At 43.3% G+C, this 13,967-nt stretch overlaps 1 protein-coding gene across 2 annotated transcripts in view; it reads left to right on the top strand.

Annotated features, from left to right (window-relative positions):
* The first annotated feature begins 422 nt into the window (after positions 1 to 422).
* The window catches only part of dpf1 (D4, zinc and double PHD fingers family 1), a 38,490-nt gene continuing 24,945 nt past the window's right edge, over positions 423 to 13,967 (top strand). The window contains exons 1-3 of one of the 2 annotated variants that reach the window (XM_040131807.1): positions 423 to 535; positions 12,365 to 12,394; positions 13,055 to 13,215. In XM_040131807.1, coding sequence (XP_039987741.1) covers positions 423 to 535; positions 12,365 to 12,394; positions 13,055 to 13,215 — 304 coding nt within the window. Of the gene's footprint in view, positions 536 to 12,364; positions 12,395 to 13,054; positions 13,216 to 13,967 lie in introns of those variants that run through there. The other variant, XM_040131808.1, reaches the window with a different exon arrangement.

Here is a 13,967-nt window from a genome sequence, read left to right on the forward strand (position 1 = left end):
TGTTTTCTGGTTTAATTGACTCCACCGTGAAATGTATCCAACAAGTTGCAACTTCTATGATGTGATGCAATTTTAGGAAGCCCTCAGTATAGATTCAAACCTCATACCATCATTGTCCAGACAAGGCAGTAATGCATAAGAGAAGCTGGCCTCCACAGACTGACAGACAGCCCTGCAACCCAACCTTGACATAACTGTAGACATTTTATTATAAATTCGGATCTTGGGGGATGGCTTTTTCCCCTCACAAGTCCGAGGCGGGACTGTGGGCCACTTAAAACCGCTGCCCCCGCTGGTACTTGTAGTGCGCTCCTCCTCGGCATGTTTCATGTTGACATGCGTAAAAAACTACACTTCCCCAAAGCTGTCACAGAGCGCTTCCGCCTCCCATTGGCTGCTCGCTCCAGCCGCAGCCCCAGAGAATGAATGAAATTGAAATAGCTGCTACATTACATGTACAATACCGGGCTCTGCAGTGTTGCATTCTATCATACTATATCAAAATGGCCACAGCGGTACAGAACCCCCTCAAATCGTAAGTACAGCACATTTCCTGAGCGTTTGCGCTTTTTATATTCGTGCATGCCTGTCAGTGCAATTTAAGAGCCTTAAATTCCTAGATAATTCTCAGCATGATTACCAACACATCTATACATGCAACACATACAGCAGAGATGCAGATAATGTCAGGGGATGCGAATTAGCCCAAAAGAAAAGTTATTTTTAAAGCTGACGGGGGTTTCTGTGGTGTGGGCATGAGGGGACTGTTGTGCGCTCCGATTCAATTCGTGTAACCGTTTCCCTGAGCCGACGGCAGCGTGTGTGCAGGGATATGGAGGAATGCTGGAGGTAGATTTGGGTGACCCGGCATGTCCCTTACTAGTGTAGCCAGCCAAGATCACGGTCAAAGCCAGGCTGGAGTGGCCGGCTGGCCGGGAGGTAGGGAGCTTGGATGGCTCCACAGTACCTGCGTGCAGGTTTTTTTTGTTTGTTTTTTTTTTTTTTTGTGGACAGAGAGGGGGTAAACAGGTAGGCAGAATGAAGCTGGCTGCTCGGGTTTTAGGCTGCAGCGTTACCTTTGCTGCCGAACCTCTCGGAAATATAGGCTGAGCCAAATACGCTGGTGCACGGCTTCAACTCCGAGACCTGCGTTCATCTTCCGCACCTATAATAAAGCCTGTAATAATAAAAAAAACATGCCATCGGGGGTTTTACACTTAACGTGCATCTCAGTGGATATTTATTTCCGCCAAGTGGTCTTGTAACGGGTGGATTTTCCCCGTGAAGTTTCTCCTGTGATGATCCCCTTTGTGCAGTTTTTAGGGGTTCAGTTTTTTTCTTTTTGTTTTGTTTTTCCTGAGACTGGTTTCAGCGGAATGCAGACGCCTGCTGCCCGCCTGGGCTCCCGGCCAAAAAGGTGGCTGATGTGCGTCTGTAAGCGGGTACTTACACAGATCTATCGGGGGGGGGGGGATAAATAAAAAATCACAATAGCTTCAATATAAACATGTAACCGAGGATAGTATGCGCACACAAAAGATTCAGCTTAGGCAGTTTGAAACAAAGAAAAGTCTCAAGACCTGTGCACAAAGCAGGGGCGCACATCTGATGCTGTGCAGGTTTTACCTGGGCAGGGATATGGGATGTAGACAGCCTGCCTGTCTGTCTGTCTCTCTGTCTGTCTGTCAGCCTCTCTGAGATGCAGACACAGGCGACATTTCGTGCAATTCCATGAACGTTTGCCCTGTACGTGCCTGTTTTGAAGAGCACTTGACAGGAGAGAGCATTGCAATGGTACTCAGTGGGGAACTGTGTGCTGCCCTGATTGGCTGTGATGGTATTTTACTATTTTGGCCAAATGGATTTTACTCTTAACATTGTAAACACCCCAATGATAGTAAAATAAAGTGCAATATTGGCAATTTTAAGGTGGAATTATACTTTAATAAGCTGATATTCAGTAACATTATTTGATGAAGGGACAGGAATGGGCAGATAGACTGCATGGAGTCTGTTATCTTGGACCTTTGAGTTCAGAGCATCTTCTCCTCTTCTCTCCTCTTCATCCTCTTCCTCTTCCTCTTCTTCTCCATTGGTTGCCCATCCAAGCAGAGCCAAAGCATGGCCTGATTGCTCCCAGAGGCCCTCGGTGACACCATGTCAGGGGATTAAATTGACTGATTTGCATGGAATTCTGGGGCAGATTGAGAGAAGAGGTTGTGGCCAGTAAGTAATGAACTAGTGCCCAATTTTCAATCGTGGTTTTACATTGATTTTCTAGCGCTTAGAAAGTTAGACAAAAGAGGAAAAAAAGTCATATAACAAGCAGTCAAGCTGTCAGCCAGTTTCAGTCCTTCAGGGATGCTGTCATACTGTTTCTCTACAGCATCTGACTCTGTGCAGAAATAAGGCTGAATGTAGTTATTACACAAGACCACAGCAGTCAACACGGAGTTTAACATCTCACCAACTGTGTAAATGCCATCGTTAAGCAGTATAGGTTTAACTGGAACGTAGATTCCAGTTACCGCAATGGGTTCTGTTTTTAAACAAGCCCTGGTAATTAGCATGTCCACAAACAAAAAACTATTAGGGGCTTACAAATTAGGGGCCGATCCATTAAAACGGGCCAAACAACTAGCAAAATTTGGTTCAATGTCGGCCCTAATCTGGTGGCTGGCTGTGCGCCGGAGACAATGCCTTGTTATGTCCTTAAATGTCCTTAAACCTTGTTGAATATCTGCAATAAATGATAACTAATTCAGTGGATGTAAATTCTGTGGGAAGCATTTACAACTGTTGCCCATTGCCCAGCCAAGTGTGAGTGGGACTTGCAGTGTGTTAGCCAGTTGATGTGTATGTGTGTGGAAGTACAGTGGAGGGTTCATTTGTGTACTAAGGCAAATCAGTGGAGGAGAGAGCAGCTAGCTCCAGTCTACTGGGCATTTCCTTACACCAGCCTTCACTCTGTCTACGTCTCTGTTGGATTATAGACTCGTTTAATCTCTCTTTCTCTCCTTCTCCTCTGCAACCCTCTTCATCTCTCTCTCTCCCTCTTATTTCCTCTCTGTCCACCCATCACCCCTGCCGCCCCCCGTCTTTCACGTTCCCTCCCTCTTTCTCCATCACCTTCTCCATCCATCTCTCTTTTCGCCATCTCCCTTTTGTTCAGCCATTTCCTCTCCATCTCGCTCTCTCTTTTCCCATTTTGTTTTCGTTTTGGCTTCAAACCATCTGAGCCCTCCAAGTCACTTACCCTCAACCCCCAACCCCCATCCTCCACCGCACTTCTTTACATTGTGAATCAAGGCATGTCACTACTTTAATATTCAGCAAAAAGTAGTGAGGGAAATTCTCTATGCCTTTTATCAGATCCCTTTGAATCTTGTTGGATAGCTTATTCCCAAGAGTTCCGTTGGAGGGATTTACTGTAGATTTGGACTATCTACTGACAGAAAGTGTTTATAGTCCACTGCTCATACCAAATTATACAATCTTTCCGTTTGTGGCATTGCAGAGTGTTATGTTAGTTACAAAGAAGATTTGAAGATCCTGCCTCCGATGTTTGCATCCAATTCTGATGCTTCCTGCTTATGAAATAGAATACAACATCCATAAAAATGAGAATGCTTTAGGAACAAAGTGCAATTAAATGAAATTAACAGTCAGAATCCCACTTTATTACAATGAATTTAAAGACACAGGTGGTAGAATTAGTCAAAGTGACAGCTGATATGGCATATATTTCAGCGATATTACTTCTTTGTGCTGATTAGAGGGGGAGATGTAGATAACCGTGTGCCGAGGTATTGGTAGCGGTTGTGGCAGGGCCTATACAATATTATTGCTGCCCTGCCTGACTGAGCCGAGCTAAATGAGTTCCATGTAATAACCGGCTCTGTGTGCAAACAGCCCCGCGCGATGGCTGAAACCACAGCCTGAGCATCCATTTCTAGATCTTTCTTTCTCTTTCAATCTCCCCCTTTCATTCCCTCACTCGCTCATTTGTGCGGTATCACCCGTGAGGATGGAGACTCACACACACACACGCACACACACACACACACACATATACATGCAACGGGAAACATACACACAGTTGCACTCTGTCATTCCCTTTCTTGCTCTCAGTTTTTTCTTCATTTGTGGGAGTTAGCCTGAGGTCTGATGTTTTTAAGGGTATTTCTTTTTCCGAGTTATTCTTTTCATCATCCCCTTATTTAGACTTTCTATCTGGTTTATTTTGTATTTTTTGAAGATGACAGGGTAGAGAGAGTCTGAGAGAGACAGAGAAAAAGAGAGACATAGATAAGTATTTTTAGCTCTATGACCTATTTCTCCAGTGCTACCTAACTGACTGTCAGTCAGCTCCACTGCTTTGGGACCTTGTATGATTTCCAGCCAGGAATTTGGAATTTGTAGTTCTGTTTGGGCTTGAACTTGTAGTCCAAATGCAAAACATGGGAGAAGCAGAGAATGAATCAACTCAAATCTCTCCTCTCCTCTCCTCTCCTCTGCTCTGCTCTCCTCTCCTCAGCATTATTTCTTCTCTCTTGTCAGTCTCCATTTAGATTATTCCCAGTGTCTGTGCGTGTCCGGCGGATCCCTATCAGGAGTTGTCGAGGGTGGAGTCAACACAAACCAATGGGCTTCCCCTCTGCAACACTTTAATGGGGGGGGGCTAAGAAAACACACACTCGTACACACATGCGCACTCACACGTGTACACCCATATACAGAGGTAGGGAATCCATTGCCATAATAAGAGGCCAAGTGCAGTGGTGATAAATCTCACCTGAAGGAGCTGTTCAGAGGCAGATTGCCTTACCCTGATGTACTGCCCTCAATACACACTGCAGCTAGCTACAGGCTATATACACCCACACACATGGACCAGGAATGAATCCATACACAAATACAAATACTCAGCATGCATAAATAGGTATGCACTGATGTGGGTGTGCATGCATATGTAGACACAAACTCATGCAAACCTACAAACAGGAAACATACACACAAACATGCACAGAGAGGCCTATGAGTCACAGTTTTATAGTGACTCCAAGATAACCACACCCAGTGGACAAGGAGAGAGATACACACAGGAAATGACACGCAACTCTTCATTAAAATCCCACATAGCATGTAACACAAAGCACTGACAGAAATGACATGATTTGTTGCTTGGCTCTGCCTCTGTCTACCTCCGTCACTCTGCTTTTCTGTGTCATATCTCTTGTCATGTTCAAATATGCAAACAGTCAGCTGCAGATAGGCACACACACATATACACACATGCATAGATGCAGAGCTGTGACAGCAAATCGGGGAAAATGACGTTTCCCAGCTGGTAGTGTGGCAGACGTCCACTCCTGCTCAGACACCACCACACACACAGCAACACACACTCCTGTCTGTCCATCTGTCTGTCTGTCACGGTCAACCCGAGTGTGTGGCCTCTTTGTCTTTCTGACTGACATGCACTCTGTCACACACATATACACCCACTCTAAAAAAGAAAGGTATGTCTGTAACTGTTTTCATCAACTGACACGGGAGCTGGACCACAGCAGTGTGTGTGTACTACAGTGTGTGTCTGTGTCTTCCCCCTTTATTTGGTAGGACTATACTGGACAGCGTCTCTTCTTGCCACCGCATCAGTGTGCATGTGTGTATACTTGCAAGAGTGTGGGTGTTTGTGTGCAGCCTCACCAAATATATTATATATATATATCCTTGCCACTGCAGCCTGGCAATCTTCAGAAGAACAGGAAAATGTGTTCACGCACACACACAAATTGGGAAAAGAGAGAAAAGAGACAAATCATTTCACTGAGAGAGAGAGAGAGAGAGAGAGAGAGAGAGAGAGGAGGAGGAGAGTGGAGAAGAAATTGAATTGAGGGTGGTGAGAATGGGGGGAGGTGGAGGGGGAAGAGGGAGGAGGAGGGGTGAATTGGTAAGGGTGATATTGCATAGTTTAATCTGTTGAGTTCAGCCATGGAAGGGCTGAGTTGGGGGAGGGGAGGAACAGTACAGTAGTAGGCCGCTTGATATTAGTTCTCCACTGTGCACACACACACAAAGCTCCGTATGCCAGACAATGCTTGTGTGTGTGTGTGTGTGTGGCTGTGTGAGTTACTGCACAGATGGACAATGGTGGATGATACAGGTGTGTGGACCAGGTGTACAGACTTGAAGATGTAGGCACAAGTGTTTTTACAGGCTTAAAACTAACCCCCCCCCTCACACACACACACACACACACACACACACACACACACACACACACACACACACACACACACACACGCACACACATACAGCTAACAGCCATAGTCTCGGCAGCATTTGTGAACAAATGTAAAGTCCAAAACACTCCCATACAATCTGCACTTAGCCCTCATAAAGCCATTTACATGTGGAATACTTCATTTCCTTCCAGTCTAATTACCTCATTTTACCCAGTTGGAAACCACCATTGAAATAAAATCCTTCGCTGGCATTGACGTTTCTTTTTTGTAATTGTGGACTAATTTTTATGATTCCTCTCTTTCTATTCAGCTTTGACAATAATGTGATTTCACCTCTAGGGGGAGCCCTCTGTTTCTCTATTGGCTGGAGAACCAGCTAATTGGTGTGGTTAATTGCACCTCAACCATAAACTGCTGCTGGCAATGTGTGTGTGTCTGTTTTAGCAGAGTGTAGAAGCAACGCTGGACTGTGACTCAGTATGTGCTGAAGTGGACTGCTTCTGCTGAATGGGACTTGAAGGATCACCCAGAGATTCAGACAATAGAGTAGTAAGGGTGGGCCTGGTGGGGTGGCTGTGCTTTTTAGGAAGGCTGTATGTCAACTGTCTATCGGGAGCATGAGTGTGTTTATTTATGTGTTTGTGTGTGTGTATGTGTGTGTGTGTGTGTGTGTGTGTGTGTGTGTGTGTGTGTGTGTGTGTGTGTGTGTGTGTGTGTGTGTGTGTGTGTGTGTGTGTGTGTTTGTACTCACTGGTTTCTTCAGTGTTTTCATGGAGGCCTCTCCCTCCCTGCTGTTTGCTTAGTGCAGGCTGAGGCAGACAGCTCTGTGTGTGCTTAGGGTTCATACACACATATACACACAAACTACATGCTCCAGGCACTCTCATTCCTTTTCCTCATCTAATCATGAGTTAATGTGTATGTCTCTCGTTAGAGGTTCATAATACTGTCCATACCTCGTGTGTATGCGTGTAACTCTTACGTATTAGTGTACAACCTCTCTGCTTTGTTTACAGTATATGCATGTATTTGCTAGCATACATTTCTGTGTGTGTGCACATGCAAGCATTGGCACAGGTGTCCTTTGTGTTGTTTTTGTGCCCTTGCATAGTACAGGCCTGGTTGATTGTCATTTCCGTCATGTCTGCGTGGACATTTTTGGTAGTCAGCTCCAGTTTGTTGGCGAGTTGGCTCTATGTTAATTACTAAAGCTGCTAGTATTTCTCTCTGCGCTTGTAAGTCTGTGTGCATCCATTAGTCTAAATATACCTGGAATAAACCTGAAATTTAAATAAATGTTGAAAATATTGAAAAAAAGAAATGTAATGGAATTGTAAAATTAGTTTGCATGCTGAATGAGACGTACACCCACTCATGTGTGTGTTGGCGCGGCATCAGGTTCTGGCCTTCCTTCATCTGCGGTGTGGTTTGATGATGGGCAGTCTGGTTTCTCTATGCCTCTCTCTGTGGTCTCTGTTTTACGCAACCTGCTTGGCTGGTAGGACCGTAGTGGCCACAGGCCAGAGCAGTGCAGCTGCCCCCCCCCCCTACATGGAAGAAAATCCTTTATTCTGACATTTGTATACATTACATAGTCAAGCCTTCCTTCCTTTACTATGTTAAAGGCAAGTTTTGCGAAATACACTTATTCACGTTCTTGCCGAGAGTTAGATGAGAAGATTGATACCACTCTCATGTCTGTCATTAAATATGAAGCTAGCGGCCAGTTAGCATAGCGTAGCACGCAGACTGGAGCTAAGGAAACATGTAACATGGCTCTTTCCAAAAGATTTTTGTATGTATTAAACAAACAAGATATAATTTGTTCATCTTTGAGCTTTAGAGGTGCTAGTAGCGCATTTGAACAGAGATAGGCTAGCTGTTTCCTGTTTGCAGTCTATGTGGTAGGCTAAGCTAACAGTCTTCTGCCTGAAGTTAGCTTCATATTTGGCGGGCATCTTCTCATCCAACTCTTGCAAGCAAATCAAATAAATGTAATTCCAAAAATGTATAACTACATATTTAAGTCTGTACTGCATATGCAAAACATACAGTCACTTAACTAATGCTTTATCTTTACATTATCACAGGACGCATGGCTATTGATGAACTTACCAGTGGCTGTTAAGTTCATCTTCAGAGCAACCATGTCAGACACCTATTAAAAATGAACTTCATATCACAAACAGTCCTTTCTATCATGAGTGGGTTTTAAAACATTATGTGTTCCCAATGCAGGTACATAAGGGAGGAATTAAGAATAGGTTTATTCCTTCGCTGTTCGGGCTCACTATTCTACTTAGCAAGCTGGCTGGCATGATGGAGAGATAGCATTTGAGGAAATGTTTGTTGATCATGCTCTTTCCACTGTTACCACCCCCTCAATGCAATTTTTGAATCAAATCTAAGAGTTGAAGATTATTATTTTACAAACTGCTGTTGAAAGTGTGTTTTTTTTCTCTGATGGATATAATGCAGCTGAAATAGAACATAGCTGGTCCAGAAAAATGTGTCTGCAGCTCTCTGTTAAACGACAGAGAGCTAAGCTTTTCACAGGTCATCCTGCTCTGGTACTGGTACTCAACACTTATTTCTCTCCCTGTCCATTTCTCTCTCTGTCTGACTTTTTGTCCCTTCCTCTACTTACCCCTTCCATCCCTGTCTTTCTGCCTATTCCGCTGTGGATGTCTTTCTCATTTTCTCTCCTCTGCCCATCTCTTTTCCCCTTCTCTCTTTCTTCAAGTGTCTCCTCCCAACTTTCTCCCTCTCTTTGTGAATCTCCCTCTCAGCCTCCACTTGGAGTGCCTCAGCTCCTCTCCCGTACGAGCCTCTAAACAGGCAAACAGTCATGCAGCTCTGCTATCACAATATACAATGAGATTGTGGGCACCCAAATTGATAGAAGCCATTTTCTACAGCTGTCAACTTATTATCGAGGGGGGACTTATTCCAGTACCTCTGAAGTCAGTGGAGGAGAGCAGGTTGGAGGGGATGGAGGGATGGAAGGGAGTGGGGTTTTGAGTGAGAGGGGTGGTGGGGGAGGAGGTGGATTGGGAGCTCAGGGTGAGCTGTTATACATTTTGAATGTTTTCCGTTTTTCTTGAAGTCCAAGTCTTTTCTTCTTAATATTTTAAAAGACTTTATGTAAGGCTTTGTGTACCTGTGTTCTTTGAATGTATGCAACTGTTTGAGCTCCTCTCAGTGTGTGTGAGTGTTTATTTTCCCACTTCATGACTATTTATATGCAAACAGTAGGTATATTCGTGTCTAAGGGAATGGCTGCCTCTCTAGTTCAGCCACACTTCTGCTGGTACAAACTCTGATTTAAAATTCAGGCATTTAGGTGTTGCTTTTATCTGCAGCAAATGGTTGAACAGTGTCTGACTGGCTGTGTGGATCTATCCTGCTATTTTTTTGGACAAGCCTATATCCTGCTCCATTTTTCATTCGTTTATTGTAAACTGCAGGGAGGATCACAAGCACAGCACTAAAGCAAACTGAAACGAGGTGAGCAAAAGTTCTGATGACGCACCTCCGATGCACCCATAAAATACACTAATGTTCATATGCACAGCCAAATGCAGGCTCTGGGCTGTAAAGAAACATATTCTCTTCAGCAGAAGGCAAGCAGCACATTCCCAGTGACACATTAACGGACATGAGCACAGCAAGCTCCACATATTGACGCCCTGATCACATCCTTTAAATGTCACACGTCCAGTAATGGCCCGCGAGGTTACAGAACTGGTTTACGAGGTTTTGAAGATGCCACGCACAAGCTGTCAGACCTCACCAGCATCTGCTAAATCTGATGGTGGAATTGAGTCTGTCCTTACTTCCAACCAGGATAGTTGATTCTACTTGACATTTTCCGAAGAGCCCCCCCCTCATTTTATTTCATGTGAAAAACCAGCTTTAATCCAGCTTCTAAAGACATTAAACCATAAATAATCTTCTTTTTGTTTAAGTGTCTTGTCAAAAAGTCAAATCCTTTCAGACCTAATTTTGCTTTTATTCTAATCAAAGATGATTATATGCTCTTTTTGTACCTTCACTGTGTCATTGTAGTGTGTTGTTGTGGCAGATTTCAATAATTACCCCGCCCAGCAGGTTTTTAGTCCCCTGACTTTATTCTGTGTTTTTCTGTTAATAAGCAGATATCTCAAAAACCATTTAATAGATTTCAGTTAAATTTGGCAGAAATGTATGCCTTGGGCCAAGAAGGAACTGATTAGATTTTGGTGCAGATAGTGCTGATATGGGATAATTTTTCTTTTAAAAAAAATTAGGTTTTTGATGCCCATAAAAACTCACTTTTCTCCTGGATTCCTTGGTTTGCAATTCTGAATTTTATGTAAAACTGTTTTTTTACAATAACAAATTTCATCTAATCATTACCAAATGGTACATAATGGGTGAACAAGTTTTATGGTTTGTTTTTATGGTTTGTGCAATATTTTCCTCTGTAATTGTTTGCCTGATTCTTTTTTAGATTATCCTATTTTTAAAGTGTTAAAGACTCAACAGTACTCTATTAATAACTAACTTTATTGTTAGATGCTGAAAAAATAAAAACATTATCAAAATTCTTAAAAAGAAGGAATGAACTGGTGAGTTCAGCAACACCAAAATGCCTGGCAGACCACGGAAGAAAACTAAATTGGATGATTGCAGAATTCTTTCCTGAAGAAAAACCCCTTGTCAACATCTAGTCAGGCCAAGTACACTCTCGAGGCAGTAGGCGTATCATTGTCAAAGTTTACAATCAAGAGACGCCTTCATGAATGTAAATACAGAGGGTTTACCACAAGGTGCAAACCACTGGTAACACTCAAGAACAGAAAGGTCGGATTACGCTTTGCCAGAAAACATCTAAAAAAGCCTGCCCAGTTCTGGACCAAGATTCTTTGGACGATGAAACCAAGATGAATTTGTAACAGAATGACAGGAAGAGAAGAGTATGGAGAAGGAAAGGAACAACTCATGATCCAAAGCAAACCACATCATCTGTCAAACATGTTGGAGGCAGTGTTATGGCATGGCATGTATGTCTGCTAATGGAACTGGGTCACTTGTGTTCATTGATGATGTGGCTGCTGATAGAAGCAGCAGGATGGATTCTGAAGTGTATAGTTCTATACTATCTGCTCAATTTAAGCCAAACGTTGGAAAACTGATAGGATGGTGCTTCACAATACAGATGGATAATGACCCAAAACATACTGCGAAAGCAGCCCAAGAGCTTTACAAGGCAAAGAAATGGAATATTCTCCAATGGCCAAGTCTGTCACCTGACCTCAACCCACCTGAGCACGTTTTTCACTTACTGGAGACAAAACTGAGGGCAGAAAGACCCACAGACAAGCAGCAACTGAAGACGGCTGCAGTAAAACCCTAGTAAAGCATCTCAAGGGAGGAAACATAACATTTGGTTATGTCCATGGGTTCCAGACTTCAGGGAGTCATTGACTGCAAATAATTTTCATCCAAGTAGTAAAAAACTAATCCTTATATTTATAACTACTATGTTGGTTTGTCCAATTACTTTTGAGCCTCTAAAAATGAGGGACTGTGTATAAAAATGGCTGAAATTCCTAAACTTAATGCAATATATTTGTTAAACCTTGAAGTCTGCAAAATATCCTGCAAAATTAATCAAACACTTAATCAGTGACACCTTTAGAGGATGCAAAATCCAAATCCAACAAACCATTATCAGCAACTGCACTGCACTGTTTATCTGACGTTGCTGTTGGCCCTGTACTGTAACTGTGTCTGTGTGTAGCTGTAGTTTTGTGTGTCCTGTATCTACCGTCTGAATAGCAGAGTGACCTTGATGTCTGCACTCAGCAGGAAGACACTAGAGAGGAGTGATTAACAGAGAGACAAAGGGAAGGGAGAGAGGGAAGTGGGAAGAACGATGAAAATTTAAAAAAAAGTGTGAAAGTTAAATATGCAAAAAAAAAAGAGAAAAAGGACATAATTTAGAAGAAAGTGAAGGCGCGAGAGAGTGAAGGAAAGATGTAAAAGAATTAGAAGCCAAACGAATGCTGGGTGGGGTGTAGGAGTGACTCACCACACATCTATGCCTTTTCTTCTTCTTCTCCCTACAGGCAATCTGGAGGTGCAGTCATCAAAAACAGGTAAGAGGGAGGATGAAAGATGGGAGGGAGAGGGTGTTGAAAAGAAACAAAGACAAAGAGAAGAATATTAGGGAAGACTATTACATTGAATCTTAATCATACTCACACTTGTACAGGTGAGAGAATACAGAATGTAGTCGACACTGTCCTCGCAGTGAAAATGTTTTACTGTACCGCGCGTGATGTGCGAGAGTTGCCTGAGTTGCTGCAGTTGCCAGCTCATCTGCTGTAACCCAGGTTAATAGGACTGTGCATCTCTACGGCTTGCCTACACGCACGCACACACACACACACACACACACACACACACACACACACACACACACACACACACATAGTCAAACACACACAATAATTGCCCATGACTGTCCACTTACTTACTTAATTTTAACTTAAACACATGCACTTAGAAGTGTGCGCCATTTGAAGCTTGCACATACACACATGCGCATAAAGCCTTGCCCTACACCTGTCAATGAAAGTCCACTTAAAGCCCTTACTCTTTTGACCCACACTCCACCTCAACACACGCACACATACACGCAGTGGTTTTGCCATCCTGTTTTCCTGCTGATGTTGGACTGTATTCCCTCTTTCTCCTTCACCTTTGACCCCCACACTCCTTCCCTCTTTCTAATCTCCCTCTTTCTCCTCCCTCAGTCTTGGTGAGGAGTTTTATAAGGAGGCCATTGAACACTGTCGCAGCTACAATGCCCGTCTGTGTGCCGAGCGCTCCATGCGTCTCCCCTTCCTGGACTCCCAAACTGGCGTGGCCCAGAGCAACTGTTACATCTGGATGGAGAAGAACCACCGTGGACCGGGTGTGTGTCTCTCTGTGTATGTTTGTGTGTTTGATACCTGGGCAGAATAAAATGGCTGGCTGAAGGTTGAGGAGTACTCTAGAGCACTCTCCGTCGTTGGTGTGTGTTGTGTTTGCCAGCTGTTGTGCTACACAAATTATTCTCTCCAGTCATTTGTCCTGCGGCTTTCTTCCTTCCTCTGCTCTGCTTGTTTCTATTTCTCTTTCCTTCCTCCCCCATTTCCTCCTCCTCTTTTCCAGGCCTCCTACTTTTCACACCTCAACTTTTTTTTTAACTTTCCCCAAAGGGTGTTTTCTCATAGCTTTCTCTTTCTCTGTAACATCAGTGTATTTTGGCAGTGAATCAGACACCCCTGTAGGCAATGATACGCCGCTGGCACCAACTATTCCAGAGAGAGTGCACTTTATTTGTGTGTGTGTGTGTGTGTGTGTGTGTGTGTGTGTGTGTGTGTGTGTGTGTGTGTGTGTGCGTGCGCGCTTATGCATGAGTGTTGTAAGATTTGAGTTTTTAGGCTTTGCTCGGTGTCTGCCAGTATAATTCTTTTGTTTGTTAGTTAGTTTTTAGTTCTCACTTGATTTGCATAGAATAGTAGTGAATTAAATTGAAAATTGAATTGATTAATATTTTGTATGTGTTTTTGATTTCAGGGTAATTCATATTTGGTTAATTGAAGTGGTTTTTAGTGGCTGACTATTTGTTTCGAAACAACCTTGAGATAAATTTTTTCGAAACCAACAAAAAGTAGTTTATAA

Source organism: Xiphias gladius, chromosome 7 (genome assembly GCF_016859285.1).
Source record: "Xiphias gladius isolate SHS-SW01 ecotype Sanya breed wild chromosome 7, ASM1685928v1, whole genome shotgun sequence".
NCBI lineage: Eukaryota > Metazoa > Chordata > Actinopteri > Istiophoriformes > Xiphiidae > Xiphias > Xiphias gladius.